This window comes from Lipotes vexillifer, unplaced genomic scaffold (genome assembly GCF_000442215.2).
Source record: "Lipotes vexillifer unplaced genomic scaffold, Lipotes_vexillifer_v1.1 scaffold970, whole genome shotgun sequence".
NCBI classification, from domain to species: Eukaryota; Metazoa; Chordata; class Mammalia; order Artiodactyla; family Lipotidae; genus Lipotes; species Lipotes vexillifer.
In genome coordinates, this window is record NW_006783115.1 from 1,620,147 (window position 1) to 1,636,636 (window position 16,490).

At 47.5% G+C, this 16,490-nt stretch overlaps 1 protein-coding gene across 1 annotated transcript in view; it reads right to left on the reverse strand.

Annotated features, from left to right (window-relative positions):
• Nucleotides 1–716: 716 nt before the first annotated feature.
• Nucleotides 717–16,490, reverse strand: part of RNFT2 (ring finger protein, transmembrane 2) — a 58,094-nt gene continuing 42,320 nt past the window's right edge. Inside the window, exons 7-10 of the mRNA XM_007455860.1 lie at nt 8,744–8,893; nt 7,373–7,438; nt 7,135–7,236; nt 717–1,036 (exon numbers count right to left, since the gene is read on the reverse strand). Coding sequence (XP_007455922.1) covers nt 902–1,036; nt 7,135–7,236; nt 7,373–7,438; nt 8,744–8,893 — 453 coding nt within the window. The 3' untranslated portion in view covers nt 717–901. The remainder of the gene's footprint in view (nt 1,037–7,134; nt 7,237–7,372; nt 7,439–8,743; nt 8,894–16,490) is intronic.

The following is a 16,490-nucleotide window of genomic DNA, read 5'->3' on the forward strand; positions in this document are numbered from 1 at the left end:
TCCATGGACCCAACCATGACTAGATTTCAGGAGCTAGTGTTCACTATTAGCATTCTCAGTGCAGTCCAAATCAAACGTGCTATGCACCTGAGCCACTGATGGGCGTCAGAATCACCTCTTGTGCTTTTAAGGAAACATGTCTGGGAGACCCCACACCTGAAGTGTCTGAGCAGTGGGTCAGCATGTGATTAAGAGTCAGGCTCTGAAGCCAGACAGGCCCGGGCTGGAAACTTGGTCCATCAGTGCTCACTGGGTGACCCTGGGAAAGTTTCCACATGGAGCTCTATGCCTCAGTTTCCTCATCTGTGAAACGAAGGAAACAGTACCTCTGCCATAGGGCTCTTGTGAGGATTATAGCGGGTCGTCCGGGCAGGAGGCTCAGTGCTGTGCCTGGCTCACACTAAGTGTTTGGTACGCGTAGTTACTGTAGGTATAAGGTGGGGCCCAGCATCTGTATTTGGAAAATACTTCACAGTGATTCTCATCTGCGGACTTGGGCCATTTAGGGGGAGACGGGATCTCCAGGCCTCTCTCTAGTTTGCAGCATCAGGTATTAGGTCACCACGAGTTAAAATAATCAACAGGTGGGACTTGGTCCATTACCAGTTCCTTGACTTGGAGGGAAGTGGGAGACCTACATAGGTGGGGACCGAGTCTGAGTGAGAAGGCGTCCCCGTGTGTGGGGGTGGGATGCGCACACCATGATCAGAACAAGAGAAGGTGAAGGCGGGGAAGGGGACAGGGGCCTGGCTTTAGAGGAAGAGATGGAGAGAGGCAGGAAGGAGGACAGTCAGTGCTTGAGGACTTTTTCCCAGGAAGCCCCCGGAGTTGGACCCAACACCACTGACCCTCCGTCATCTCCCTGGTGTGCCTGGGAGCATCGATGCGTCAGTCTTCAGCCCTAGTACACCTGGAAGTGTGCCGAAGTGGCCCCATCCTTCCAGCAGCGCAGTGTATCCACGGCAACCGAGCGGCAGAGCGGGCAGGTGCGCTCACGGTCCAGCCAGAGGCAGAGGCACTCCTCACAGAACACGTGCTGCGGGGACAGCAATCAGGACCAGTGGAGTCACTTTCCCAAGCATCCACCCTGTGCCCGCCTCGGTCCTAGGAGTGGAAGCCAGTAGTGAACAATACAGACAATTCCTGCCCTCATGGAACTTGTATTCTAGCTGGGGAGACAACTAGCAAGAGGAATCTCTAAGAGGCAGAGTCTGCCAGTGGTAAGTGCTAAGATGGAAAAGCAGGGAAGGGGGGATAAGAGGGCTTGGGAGGCCTGTGATGGTGAATGGGGTGACTTGGAAGGATGTTCCTGAGATACTGATATTTAGGTAAAACTTGAAGGAGGGTGAGGAATGAGCCCTGGTGATATCTGGGAAAAGAGTGCTCCAGGCAGAGGGAATAGCATGTGCAAAGGCCCCGAGGCAGGAGTGTGCCTGGTGTGCTGGAGGAACAGCAAGGAGAGTGGGGCTGAGCCTGGGGGTAGAGGGCGGGATGAGGTCAGAGAGTTGTGTAGGGCCTTGGGAGGGCTTTGGCTTTTATTCTGAGAGAAGCAGGGAGCCATGGCAGGGTTTTGAGTAGAGGGCTGACTTGATATGATTTGTATTTTAAAAAGATGCCTTTGGCAGCTGGGTTGAGAACAGACCACAGGGGTCAAGAGAAGCATGGGGAGACTGGAAACATTAACGGGTTCCACTACCCTCTGGCTACATAACTTGGACAAGTGATTTAACCTCCCTGTGCCTCTTTTTCCTCACCTGTAAAATGGGGATACTACTACTGCCCTCATAGGAAGATTAACTAACATTAAAGTACTTTCACACGACAATCAAACGCACTATATGATTCTTGATTGGATCCTGGATGTGGGGAAAAACCTAGCTATGAAGGATGTTGAAGACGATTAGAGAAATTTGAATATATATTTGAATATTAGTATTTTATATCAATTAAAAATTTGATACTGTGATAGTAGAATTGGGGCTATGGGAGAGAATGTCCTTGTTCTTGGGAAATGTCTGCTGAAATATTTAGGGATGATAGAATCAAAATGTCAGCCACTTATTCTCAACAGGTTTAGGGGGAAAAATCTATACTAAGAAAAGGCAATGTGGTAAAATGTTCACGATTAGTGAATCTAGATAAAGGATAAAAGGGTATTCATTCTACTATCCTTCAACTTTTCCGTAGGTTTGAGATCTTTTAAAATAAAATTGATAATATAAAAATCCAAACAAAGTGTTTTTTTAAAAAGTTTAAAAAAAGGCACTTAGACCAATGAATGCCTGGCAAATAATAAGTTTTCTATAAGTGTTGGCTTGGCTATTATACAGTAATAGTTATTATTACATTATATCTGTTTATTGTTTATTATCTGTCTCTCCATGGCAGACTGTAAGCTTCTTATAAACCCATTCTGGCACAGTATGCAGTAGGTGCCTAATTGTAGAAAGTGTTCTAAAGAAGCGCTCCATGATGCTATAGGAGTATGTTACAGGGGGACTAGTCTGATCTAGGGGGTAGTCGAGGAAGGCTTCTTGAAAGTGGTGACACTTGTGTTGAAGTCTGAAGGATGTTTGGGAATTAACTAGGTGACGAGAGGCGGTGGGGGCTAGAGCATTCCAGGCTGAAGGGGACAGATGTGCAAAGCTCCTGAGATGGGAAAGCGTTTAAGGCTCTCAAGGATGGCCAATGTGGCTACAGTGAGGTGGGTGTAGGGGAGTGTGGGAGAGGAGGTGAGCAGGCCACACAGAGTCTGGATACCCATGCCCAAATTCTCACCATGGGCTGAAGGGCAGGACCCAGGGGTCAGCAGACCCAGCGGGCCCACTGCTGCTGTTGTCTTCCCACTGCCCAGCCCTGAGCCTGCACAGAGTAGGGGTTCTGACAAACAATGCCTTTCCAGGCAGGTTAGGTGGGAGATCCTGGAGATACTAGGATGATGAAGACCTGGTCCCTGGCCTCCAGGAGCTCACAGTTTCCTTCTCAGATAATCAGGCAGGACCAAATCTGGTGCCAAATTAAGAGATTCAAAGAACACAGGACCACCCAGGGGCTGGGCTGGAGGAGTTCATGACCCAGGACTGCCTCTAGCATTTGGAGAAAGGAATGAGCCCCTACAGAGGGAAGGGGAGGAGGGGTCCTTCCAAGCTGGGAAGTGTAGGGCTGGGTGGGTTTGTGGTCAGTGGGGAATGCAGGTGGTGCTGGATCGTTAACAGTTCCCTGGCTGTGTCTCCTGGAGCACGGAGTTGGGAGAGGTGTCCCTAGGGTGGGACAGGCTACCCCACCCTGATCCCAAGTTCTATCCAGACTCCCCATGTCTTGCTCAAAGATTAAGAGCAGGCTCTCTGAGCCTGTCTCCTTCTCTGTAAAACAGGGCTACTATTTCCCCCACAAGGTATCGTAAGGACGCAAACAGGTAAAGCCTATCATAAAGCATCAAGTGTGAGGCATGTGTAAGGAAAAAATCAACGGGGGTCGTTATACTCTTGCCCTCTTTCCTTTGTATCACCAGCCCTCTGAAACCAAACTCCTGGTAGTGACCAAGAACCGGAGGGCAGTTTGTTCTGTAACATACTCTGACTCTTCCCTTTGGCAAGGAGGGCTTTTATTTAAAGGCAGATTTCTGACTTTGTGTTCAAAATGCCCTTTTCTGACCCCCTGTAGGCTGGCAGGAGGCATGCCATAAATACTGTGGAGTGACCGATCAGGCGAGTGTGCTCCGTCTGAGCGGAGAGTTCTAACCTCTGGACATGCTCAGTGTCTGCCTGACTAGCTCCAACTGACAATCTGCTTCTCAGGCCCCAGCTCTGGGAGCCGGTTGGTAGGTGGTGGGTGTGAGTAACCCACTGAGCTTAATTTGATGGCCCTTTGAAGGCGAGATAGGATGTTCCTTTAGCCCAGTGGGCTCTTCATCTATCCATGCATGCATCTGTCCTTCTATTCATCAATCCAACTATCCATTCATCCACCCATCCATTCCCCCATCTACCCATCTATTCACCCAACCGTCTTGTCAATCCATTTGCCCATCCACCCAGTCACCCACACATTTATCTTTATCCACCCACCTTTGCACTCATCCACCCACCCCTCCACTTGGCTACCATCAATCTCCATCCCAACCATCCATCCATCTCCTCTATCCCATCCATCCAACCATCCATCCATATATCCGTGCCATTCTATCCATCCATCCCATTCCATCCCTCCTCCATCCATCTCATCCCATTCCATCCATCTATCCATCCATCCATCCATCCAATGTTTACTGAGTCAGTACTGTGATTCCACTACTAAGAAAGACAGACATGGTCGCCACTCTCAAGCGGCTTATAATTTGGCAAAGAGGAGACAGACCTTACACAACCAGTTGCCCAATTAATCATCTAGCTGACAACTGAGATAAGTGCTATGAAGGAAAAACACAGGATCTGCAAGGACATGTAGCTGGGGGCACTGACGAGACTGGAGAAACAGAATCAGAGATGCCTTTATTGAGGATGTAAAGGCTCATTACTGACTCATTCATTCATTTGTTCATTCATTCAGTGCATTTAGGAATTAACAAGGTCCTTTCACCTGTGGAAGTGCCCTTCTAAGCCCGGCTCACAGCAGCAGAGGAAGACTGAGACGTGTGCTAGGCCTGGCCACGTATGTGGGCTTCAACCACCACTGGATGTGGCCCCTCTGCTCCTGGATCTGGGGTGACGGTGTCTTGTCCAACCCCCGCCCCCCACTAATTCTAATCCAGCTGCGGGAAGACGTAGTGGTACCGGGACAAGAACGGGAGAGAGGCAAACAGACTAAGGCTTGGAGAGACTGCCAGCAAGGAAGAAGAAAAACTTTCACCTTGACATTCTGTTCAAAGAATTGCTGCTACCAAAAAGGAAATACAGATGCTCTGAAGCGTATGAGAAGATGCTCGTCTGCTCTCATAATTAGGCAAATGCAAATGAAAACTGCACCAAGATAGTGTTTGTCACCTGTCAGACTGGCAACGCTCAAAAAAGGCTTCATAACACGGTATGTTGGTGAGGAAGGAGAGCCAAGAGGGTGCGTCATACTTCACACTGGGGTTGCAAACGGATACACTCTTTGTGGAGGGCGATTTAGCAACATCTGTCAGAACTGCATACCCTCTGACCCAGTAATTCCACCACTAGGAATCTATCCTACTAAGAGCTTGCACACATGTGAAATGGAATACGTGCCAATGAGAGCTAATATTTACGGAACCCTGACCACGCACCAGGCATGGTCCTAAATGCTTCACCTGAATTAACTCATTTAATCAACACGATGAGTCCAGGTAGGTGCTATAGATCTCCCTATTCCTGATCTCTCACAACAGCCATATTTGTCATAACAAAAGATTATGAACTGCTAAATGCCCATCAATAGGAGAATGGTTAAACAAATTATGGTCTATCCATAAAATGGGATGTTACACAAATAAGGAACAATCTCTTCAGGCAGAGTTTCAAGTCAAAAAGAAAAGATGCAGAATGCGGTTTGGGTAGAATGTGCCGCAACTTATGTCTTTTTGGAAAAGATATGTTTGTGTATATGTGTGTGTATATATATTTAAATTCTGCAAAGCATCTCTGGGAAGATATAAAGGAAACTGGCCCAGTTGCCCGTGTGGGTATTTAGGGGCCTAGGGAGCTGGGGATAAGGGTAGGAACCCTGTCACCCCTTCCCTTTTTGTATGTTTAAAATATTTTTTTAATGAACTTTTTATTTTGGAATAATTTTAGACTTACAGAAAAGTTGCAAAGGTAGTACAGACAGTTCTTGTATTACCCCTCACCCAGTGTCAGTCTCCCCTAGTATTATCCTCTTGCATCACCGTGGTAGGTACATTTGTCAAAGCTAAGAAATCCACATAGATGCATGACCATGGACTAAACTCCAGACTTTCTTCAGATTTCATGAGGCTAGTTTTTCTCTCCTGTTCTCTCTCTGTTCCAGGTCCCACACTGCATTTAGTCATCGTGACTGCTTCATCTCCTTTTTGAATTTTTGAGTCACGCAAATTTATTCTCAATTTAAAAATAAGTACAGTTAAAGATTAAAAAACGAACCTCCTAAACACCACCAAACAGCAAAACCAAAGAAATTTTGCTGATGCCAAAAGAGGACCCCACCTCCTGTCCTCCTACCCCTGGAAGGTGCGGGGGAGCCCTATGCTCTCCCATTCCTTCTAGTCTGCAGGCTACGCCTCCCCCAAAATCTTCTCAGCCTCCAACTCATCGCTCTCTGGCCTGGTCCCCTGGGACACTGCATGACTCTCTCTTACACAGCACTTACCACTGCCTGCCTTGTTTCATAGTTATTTATGTATGCGTCTGTTTCCCCAAGGAGGCCGTGTGTTCTAGAGAAGGGGACAGGGTCTATGTGCCCTCTGCCTCCCCTCCCCGTATCTGATAGGATGCTTTGACTCATACACATTTGCTGAATTGACACCTTAGCCCCTGATGTCGGGAGGAGGGGGAGGGGGAGAGCCGGGAGGAGGCAAAGGGATACATTTAGGCAGTTAAAGGTAACTGACCAGTACTGACTACTATGGGTTGGTGACCCACAACTAATAACGAAAACAAATGGTAATAATAATTATAATGATACTAATAACTGTAATAATCATAAGTTTTAGGGCTGAATAATTAAAATTTAGCTCTTTCCAGAGATGATCTCATTTAATCATAATAATAACTCTATAAAGTAGGCATTATTATGATACCCATTTTATAAATGAAAACGACCAAGGCTCAGGGAGATGGACTGAGCCACTCGGGGTCCACACTGCTGCTGAGATTCAAACTCAGGATATTCTGACGCTATACCCTACTGAAATTTTCATTTTCTACATTTTACCACTGAAATCAAAGCTCAGAGAGGTGAAGTGAACCTGCCCAAGGGCAGCCAGCTGGTAAAAGGCAGAACTGAGATTTGACCTTGGGTCTGAGGGACTCCAGCCTTGACTACACTGTTCCCAAAGACCCATCCCAGAGCCCCAGGGTTTGGTCATTTGGTTTTGGTCAAGCGCCCCATGCAGGCACTTGGGACTTCTGCATGGGGCAGGGCCCTGCTTTCCCCCAACCTCCGTCTCCAACGGCCCCGCCCAGCCCTGCTCACCTGGCACATAAGGATCAGAGGCTCTCGGAACTCAGCCTGGCAGATAGCACAGATATCACCAGCTTCTGTGCACTGCTGCCCAGTGGCCCGGACTCCATAATTCTGTTTGATGGAAGGGAGAGAGACACAGACACAGCTGTGGTCCCTCGCTGGAGAGACACCCTCAGAAGCACAGCAAGGTCTGTTTCCGGCTCCTGGCTCCTGTGCCCTCGGTCAGGACCATCAGAAGCCAACTCACCTGAGAGGTGCAGAGAAGCTTCAGCGCTTTCCTAACTCCACCCACGCGGCCACAAATGTCGAAAGACTGAAAGAAGAGCGAGGTGATGGCTGAAAAGTATCCAAGGATTGTTCGGGATCTCTTTCACCATTCCTGAACAACCACCATGGACCCTCCTCATCTTTGACTCCAGACATTTTCAGGGCACATCCTCCCATTTGAAACTCCTCATTCCCCTCAGTTTTGCTTGGCTTTTGTCTTGCTGCCTTCCATCAGCAGTCTCCCCTGCCAGTGGGGCCAGGATAGCAAATATATGGCATGCCTACTGTCTTTTCCCCCTCCCAAGCCCCGGGCAGGCATTGCTAATTGATCACAGCACTCTTCTTCTGAGTTAGAGCATAATCATTCTTCTCTGTCCAGCACTCCAGTCAGCCACTGCCAGCAGATCAGAATCAGCAGGCAAAATAAGCCCCAGTGGTTGACAGTGCATGGGTTGCCTGGCTAGTCCTGCTTGGAGGAAGGAAAGGGAACACATGCATTCCTCCAGAATTCTCTAAAGCCTTAAATAGATAAGGGAAAAGAAAGAGGAGGATGTGTTTGTTGTTAGGGAGGAAAACCTGATTTGTACTAATGATGAAAAGAGAAGCACGGCATACTGATTTGCAGAGCTGAGGGTGTGCAACTGAAGAGGAACAGAAAACAAATTCTGTAGCAGTGTCGTCGGTGGGTTGAGAGCTCCAGACTTGGACATTTGTTCTGTGATCACTAGCTGAGTGATGCTGGGCAAGTTACTTCTCCCTGAGCCTCAGTACCCTCGCCCATCATCTAGGAGTGATAATGGTATGTATTTTGAAGGGTTGCTGTGAAGAGGACAGCATGAAATGATGGCATATGGTGAGGTTTATGGGCAAGAAACTAGGATGGCTGTAGCCATAAAAAGGACTGAAGTATTGATATATGCTATAACGTGGAGGAACCTCGGAAATGATGCTATTACGTGAAAGAAGCCAGACACCAAAAGTTACGTAGTGTATGATTCCATTTATGTGAAATGTCCAGAAAAGGTAAATTCATAGAGTCTTCAGAAAGAAGACCGGTGGTGGCCAGGCACTGGTGGAGGAAAGAAGAGTGATTGCTTCACGGGTACAGTGTTGCTTTTGGGGGTGATAAACGTGTCTTGGAACTAGACAGAGGTGGTAGTGGCACAACACTGAGAATCTGCTAAATGCCACTGAATTGTTCACTATAAGATGGTTAGTGGTTAATTTTGTGTTGTGTGAATTTAATTTTTCAATTAAACAAAGAGGCTCCCCACTTGCCCTCGCCGCCAGGCCCAGCTAGTGAGTGGGTCTTCCTCAGGCCAGCCCTCCAGCCTCCCCCAGGCCACCTCACCTTGCAGAGGCTGTAGAGAACGATCAGGACCCCTCCGAGGAAGTAGCTGTTGGAGGCATCGTCACCCATGATGTATTTATACCACAGCTGGATGGGAACGAGTGATCGGAACAGCTGGCTCAACTCCTCGATGACCAGATAGAACTTTCCCTGCAACCACAAAGAAAGCATCAATTATTATTAGCAGTAAAGACCCCAAGGACCCAGCTGGGGGGCCCCCCAGCCCAGGGAGTAATGACATTCCAGGTCACAGGCAGCCCATTAATCAGCTTTGTAAAGCACTCAGGCCTGCTTCTAATGGGCCTGCAATGTGGCCGGGGAGACACGGCCCCTGCCCGCTGCCCTCACCCGCTGCCCACCAGCCCAGTAGATCAGCACTCTGGGGATCGCGTCTCAGGAAGGGAGAAACTGGACACCTTTGGCCGAGGGTTGGAGTGTGGGTCACTCCCTGGTGCCTGCTGTGGCTTTGAGGGCTCAAAGCCAATCACGGGGGCACAGTCCCTGGCCCTGCACTCAGATCACTCTCATCTCTAGGGGGCTGACCCAGGCATCGAGGGTGACTGCCCTCAGTGGCATGGGCAGGGTGGACCACAGGATGCAGGAAGGATAGGCAGAGAAGAGGAGAGGGGGGAAGACGTGTTCTCGTTCCCAGCTGCCCCACCTACTGTCTCCAAGGAGGCAGGATCATATCTGGTGAAAGAACATGGACTTGGGTTCTCAGACCTGGGGGACTCAGAACCTTATCTTGCTGCATGTTCGTGAGCCTCACTGTGCTCATCTACAGAATAGGAATCACAACTGCTACCTTCTAGGGTGGCTCTGAAGATTAAAGGAAATAAACAGGAAAAGCATCTAGCGTTCTCTTTCTCTTCCTCTTTTGGCTTTTACTCAAGTCCCTCAAGCTTTCTGGAGCCTGTGCTATAAAATGGACAAGAAAATAACCCATCCTGCCGTGTCTAATAAAGTTAAACAGACACCTGCTTAGGACTCAGTAATTCCACTCCCAGGTGTGCACCTGAGAGAAATGAAAACATATGTCCATCTGTAGGCGAATGTTCACAGCAGCTTTATTCATAATATCTTCAAACTGGAAACAGCCCAAATGTCCATCAATGGAAGAATGGATACACAAATTGTGGTATATTTATATAATAGGATATTACTCAGCAGTAAAAAAGGAACAAATGTTTGCAATACACAGCAACATGAATGAATCTCAAACATTCTCTTCTGTCAAAGGAGACAGATACAAAAGAGTACATAGTGTGTAATTCTGATTAATATGAAGTCCTAGAATAGGTAACATAAAACTGCACTGAAGACTTCCCTGGTGGTGCAGTGGTTAAGAATCTGCCTGCCAATGCAGGGGACACGGGTTCGAGCCCTGGCCCGGGAAGGTCCCACATGCGGTGGAGCAACTAAGCCGTGTGCCACAACTACTGAGCCTGCTCTCTAGAGCCCACGAGCCACAACTACTGGGCCTGTGTGCCACAACTACTGAAGCCCGTGCGCCTAGAGCCCAGTGCTCCGCAACAAGAGAAGCTGCGGCAATGAGAAACCTGCGCATCACAACGAAAAGCAGCCCCCGCTCGCCGCAACTAGAGAAAGCCCGTGCGCAGCAACGAAGACCCAATGCAGCCAAAGATAAAAAATAAAGTTAAAAAAAATAAACTGCACTGATGGAAATAAGATCAGTGGTTGCATGGAGTGAGCTGGGGGAGGAAAGAGTGCAAGGGGGCGTCAAGGAATTTTGGGGAATGAAAGAAATTGTAGGTTGTATATGTAAATTTTATATTTTATATAGTGATGGGGGTGGTGGTTACACGTGGGTATACATTTGCCATAACTCACTGAAACGTGTGCTTCAAATCTATGCATTTTCTTGTACAGATATACAATGTTATACACCTCAATAAAGTTGACTGAAACAAATAAACAAACATAGAAACAAATAGTACCGCCCCAAGCATACATAGCCTTAAAGATGTGAATAATCTTGGCTCCAGCAATTCTACTTCTAGGAATTTATCCTAATAATCAGGGATATGTGCTAATAGATATGCCAGTAGGAATGGCCACTGCAGCATTCTTTGAAACAGTACAAACAAAAACAGGTAACAAACTAAATGTGCAAAAAGAGGGTCTGGTTATGGTAGGGATCAATAATGCAAAGCCATACAGCCAATCAACTATCATCCTGAAAAGGAGTGACCTTGCAGTGAAGAAATCCACTACATACTGCCTTAACCAAATGATTAAGGTTAACATCGCCAGTAATAAGTCATATTGAAGCCTAAACCCCTGATAAGATGCCCTGAGAAAAATACAGCATCATCCTGTGTATTCTGGTCAAAAACATACAAGCTCAATTGAATCATAAGAAAATGAGACAAAGCCAAACTAAGGAACATTCTACGAAATAACTGCCCAGCATTGTTCAAAAGTGTAAAGGTCATGAAAGACAAAGAAAAGACCAAGGAATTGTTAGATTAGAGAGGACTAAGGAGACATGACAAATAAATGCAACGTGGGATCTTAGATTCGATCCTAGACCAGGAAAAAGACGTTTGTGGAACAACTGGCAAAATGTGATAAGGTCTGTAGTTTAGTTAATAATAACGGTACCAATGTGAATTTCCTGGCTTTGCTAATCGCACTATGGTTATATTAGATGTTAATATTAGGGGAAGCTGGGTGATGGATATATGGGAACTCTGTATTATTTTTGCAACTTTTCTCTAAGTCTAAAGTTATTTCAAAAGAAAAAGTTAGAAAAGAAATCATCCTGGTGAAGGATATCTATTGATTCAGGGAAGTGCTCATATTATAGTTCCAAGTGGAAAAGATACAGAATGCAGAAACTACTCATTTTCGTTGTGGTTTTCTGCTTTTTCCATTTTTTTTTTTTTTTTGTACTGAGCATAGTGCTTAAACTAGAGGGAGAAAAAAGTTATAAAAATGCATTGTGGGGCTTCCCTGGTGGCGCAGTGGTTGGGAGTCTGCCTGCCAATGCAGGGGACGCGGGTTCGAGCCCTGGCCTGGGAAAGTCCCACATGCCATGGAGCAACTGGGCCCGTGTGCCACAACTACTGAGCCCATATGCCACAGCTACTGAGGCCTGCGTGCCTGGAGCCCGTGCTCCGCAGCAGGAGAGGCCGCCGCAATGAGCAGCCTGAGCACCGCAGTGAAGAGTAGGCCCCGCTCGCCGCAACTGGAGAGAGCCCACGCGCAGCAACGAAGACCCAACTCAGACAAAAAAAAAACACCAAATAAATAAATTTATAAAACACAAAAAAGTGTTGTGTATCCATCAAATGGATGATGTACAGAATGTGGACAGAGACTTATAACTACCCCATTATATTCTGTCTTGATGGGCTGAGGACAGGTCGCTTGGAAGAGGACTCATTGAGGCAGATGTATCCACATCTGCTAAGGACCAAGGAAAGACATCCAGTCATCCACTCACCCCAATGTCTGAACTTGCAGAACTGGAACGTCACCCGAGACCTGCTGAATCAGAATCTGCAATTTAACAAGGTTCCCAGGTGATGTGTGTGCACGTTCAAGTTTGAGGAGCACTATTTCAATGGATAAGTGGAACAAGGGCAGTGAAGTAATATGGGCAGGATGAGGAAAGAAAGGTATTCCAGCAGCCCAGAGGTGATGGAAAGGATGGTCAATCTTTGGCCATCTTGCTGGGCAGCCTCCTCCTTTGTCCTCCTGGCCTCATGGTGGTTGAGGCCATGACCACCTCATGAAAGGTCCTATGTCCCTGTGTCTCTTGAAACCCCTGCATGCTGGCATCTGGTTGACTCTGGAGACAGACCCTGCTGTCCCCTCTCAGGCTAATCTTGCACAACCAGCCTGGCTTGGTGGTTAAGAGTGTAGCTCGGGAACCAGACAGCCTGGTGTCAGATCCTGTTGCCAACCACCTTGCTATTACTGATCCTTGGTCACTGTCTTTGGATCCCCCAGTTCTCAGGCTCTACTAGCTGCAGGCTGGTCTCCTGGCCCAGACCCCAAGCTTCCCACTCACCTAACGCGTGGGTCCTTTTCTGCAAAGGGCCAGATAGTGAATACTTTGGCTTTGAGGTCATACAGCCTCTGTCACCACCATTTCCCTCAGCTATCGACAATAGGTAAACAAATAGGCATGGCTGTGTTCCAATAAAACTTTACTTACAAACACAGATGTTGCGAGGCATATTTGATCTGCAGCTTGTGGTTTAACAACCCCTGGTCTATAACATCAGAACCTAGATAAGTCAAGTCATGATGGGGACTCCAATACATCCCCAGAATTTCAGAGAAGGCTCAGGGACCAGCTTCTTGGCCCTTCTTTCAGGTGCTCTGCTATGTAGACCAAGCTCTTCCTCTGTAGGTGGACTAGTAGTCCCCTACTCTTTGCCGAGCTAACACCTGTTCATCTTCTGGGTCTCAGCTAACTGTCACCTCCTATAAGAAGCCTTCCCCAACCCCTTAATTAAATTAAGGGCTCCTGTTACACCCTTTAAATCACCTTAGAGCACTTCTCACAATATTAAAAAAATTACTTCAGTATCTCTCTCTCCCACTGGACCGTAAGCTCCATTAGCATGAAGATAATTTGGTTCCTGGTCATATTCCCAGCACGCAGCACACAGAAGGTGCTTATTTAAGAGCTAGAGACCTCTGAAGTGTAAGATTTTCCACCCTTATTACTCAGGTCAACATCTAGAGTTTGCTGACAGAGGAGAGCTGGAACATGGAAGAGAGTACTTCTCTTCATAGGCAAGCCCTGATGTCGCAGAAAATAAAATAAAGGGAGAGAGTGCTAAAGCCAGCAATTAGCTGCTGGGGGGCCGGCCACTTGGAGAGGAGGTAAAACCACCGGGGAAAACCAGGCATATCCCAGTGAAACCATCTCTCTCTAATTAAGCAGTTTTATAATTCCAGGTTGCTTAAGCATGCTATTTCTGACGACCACCGAACGGAACATGTGGTTTCTCCGGGGTGTCAGACAACAAGGAAAGCGATCAGATTATGACCCGTCTGCCCTCCCTGCCACCCGTAAAAGGGGAACAGTAGCAACTGCTGCAGAACTTAGGCACAGAGAGCTCACTGCTGGGATTCTGAAAAAAGGGGGTTGGGAGCAGTCAAGGAGGGGATGGCAGGTTCTGTTCTGACTTTTAGTGTGAGGATGGGGGAGGGAACCAAAAGTGAAGTGGGAAGCAAGGAAACAACAGAGGGCTGACTGGAAGGGAGTGGGAAATGATGGCGAGCAGGATGCTGAGAAGCCGAAGAAAGGAACAGGTTAGGAGACTTTCGGAGAACGCACCTACCTGGGAAAGGTGATGTGAAGGATCATGGGGATGAAGAGGAAGGGGAGGGAGACATAATCAGAGTTGTTAGCAGTGTAAATGTACAAGATATAAAGAATGGATAAACAGGGATAAAAGTTTTTTTCTGCATCAAAATTAATAATGAATATTTATACGGCTTTACCTGGTTATAAATCTCTTTCATACACATTTTCTCACCTACAGAAGTAGGACAGCACAGCAGTTAAGGGCATGGGAATTGGGCCTCCAAAGTCAAATCCGCTACCTACTAAATTGGTTGATTTTGGACAATAATTTAACTTCTCTGAGCCTCAGTTTCCTCATCTGTAAATGGGGTTGAAAACACATACACACAGACACACACACAGACACACACAGAGACACACACACACAGTGGTGTGCTGGCAAATCAGTTCTCCAGAAAACAACCAAAAGAAAAATGGCCCTGATATGTGTGCTTCCAATTTCTGTGGTGTAAGTACTCCCACAGGGCCAATTTCAAGCTTCCTAGGGTTTAACTACTGCTTGCAAATTTCCTGAAAATGTAACCATTGGCTTTCACAAGCCCAGGCAAACTTGCTCCAACAGGCCAAGGTGATTGTGAGGACTGAATGAGCAAATGCACCTAAAACATAGGTACTATCCAGGAAGGGCCCAGGGCATGATAAGAGCTAGTAAAGAACCTCACGATGATCTGGGGATGTGGGCATTATTACTGTCACTCATGTTCTTTTAGAGATAGGACACCTCAGGTTCAAAAGAACTAAGGAATGAACGAGAATAAGACAGAGGTGCTATCTGGGACTCCCAGGCCCAGGCTGCATGAGACCTGGCAGCCGTCACTGCCTCCCTCTTGCTTGCCCTTCCTCCCCTTCCTTCCTCCTTTCTCACGTTGTGAGAAACCCAAGGGACAAGGGGAGACCACGTGCAGAGGCCAGGTGCAGAGGGAGAGGTTCTGAGTGACACTACACAGGGGAGAAGCAAGGAACCCAGCCAACAGGGAGAACCGAGGCCCCAGATATAGGACCTGAGCAAGTCTTCCCACCCATGTCAGCTGAGGCATTAGACCTGTGAGTAAAAAAGCCAGTGTGGATGGTCCAGCCTCAGCGGACATCACATGGAGACCAGCTGTCCCCAGTGTACCGTGGCTGAACTCCTGACCCACAGAATCATGGGAAATAATAAAATGGTGGCTGTTTTAAGCCAAAAGAAAGAAAAAAAGAGAAAAATGAACTAAAGTACTCATCTAAGGAGGTGATGGTGATGTTTGCCAGTGCTTCTTAAGGCTGGCTTGTTGGGTTAGCACTCCAAGATCCTATGCCAAAAAGCCAGCCACACTGCCATGACGAGAGCAATACCTGTGCTTCTTTCTAGAATGTTCTCTGAAGAACACAAATCTGATCATTGCGGATCCCTGCTTATAACCCTAGGCCAGGGGGCCTTTGGGAGGTAATCAGGTTATGAGGGTGGAGCCCTCATGAATGCAATTAGTGCCCTTATAAGAAAAGACATGAGAGCATCCTCCCTCCTTCCATGTCTGTCTGTCTGTCTGTCTCTCTCTCTCTCTCTCCCAAACCCCTGCAATCATTCTTGACTCTCCTTTCTCTCAGAACCAACATCCAATTCATCTACAAATTCTGCTGGAAACAGCTCCCTAACAACTTCTGTTGTTGTCCCCCTATGATTTATTCCTGACATGGTATCCAAAATGAGCTTCTCAAAATACAAGGTGGAACAAATCATCCCAGGGCTCAAACCTGCCAATGTCGTCTATCTCCCTCAGAGTGACATCTGAAACTCTCACCCTATCTTCCAGATCCTATAAGATCTGCCCCCTGCCCACATGTCTGATGTGCCTGATTCTCAAAAAAAAACCCCAAAACAAAAAAAACAAGCACAGTTCTACCTCAGGGTCTTTGCACTTGCTCCTCCCTCTCCCTGGAGCACTCTTCCTCCTGAGGTCTGCCAGCTGGCTCCCTCACTTCCCTTGGGTCTTGGCACGCATGTCATCTCATCAGGAAGGATCACTGAACAATGTACATAAAATAGCACCCCTGCACTCCCTACTTCCCCCCATCCTCCCCATCCTCTGTATTCAGCTTTCATTTTTCTTTTTTGCACTCACCCCCAACATGGACTATATTTCTTTGTTATGCTCCTGAAATACAGGGGTTCTGTGCCTTTTTGGCATTACCATTTCTGTTTGCAGAATCTAGAGGAGCGGGCTTCCCTGGTGGCGCAGTGGTTCAGAGTCCGCCTGCCGATGCAGGGGATGCGGGTTCGTGCCCCGGTCTGGGAGGATCCCGCGTGCCGCGGAGCGGCTGGGCCCGTGGGCCATGGCCGCTGGGCCTGCGCGTCCGGAGCCTTTGCTCCGCAACGGGAGAGGCCACAGCAGTGAGAGGCCCACGTACAGCAAAAAAAAA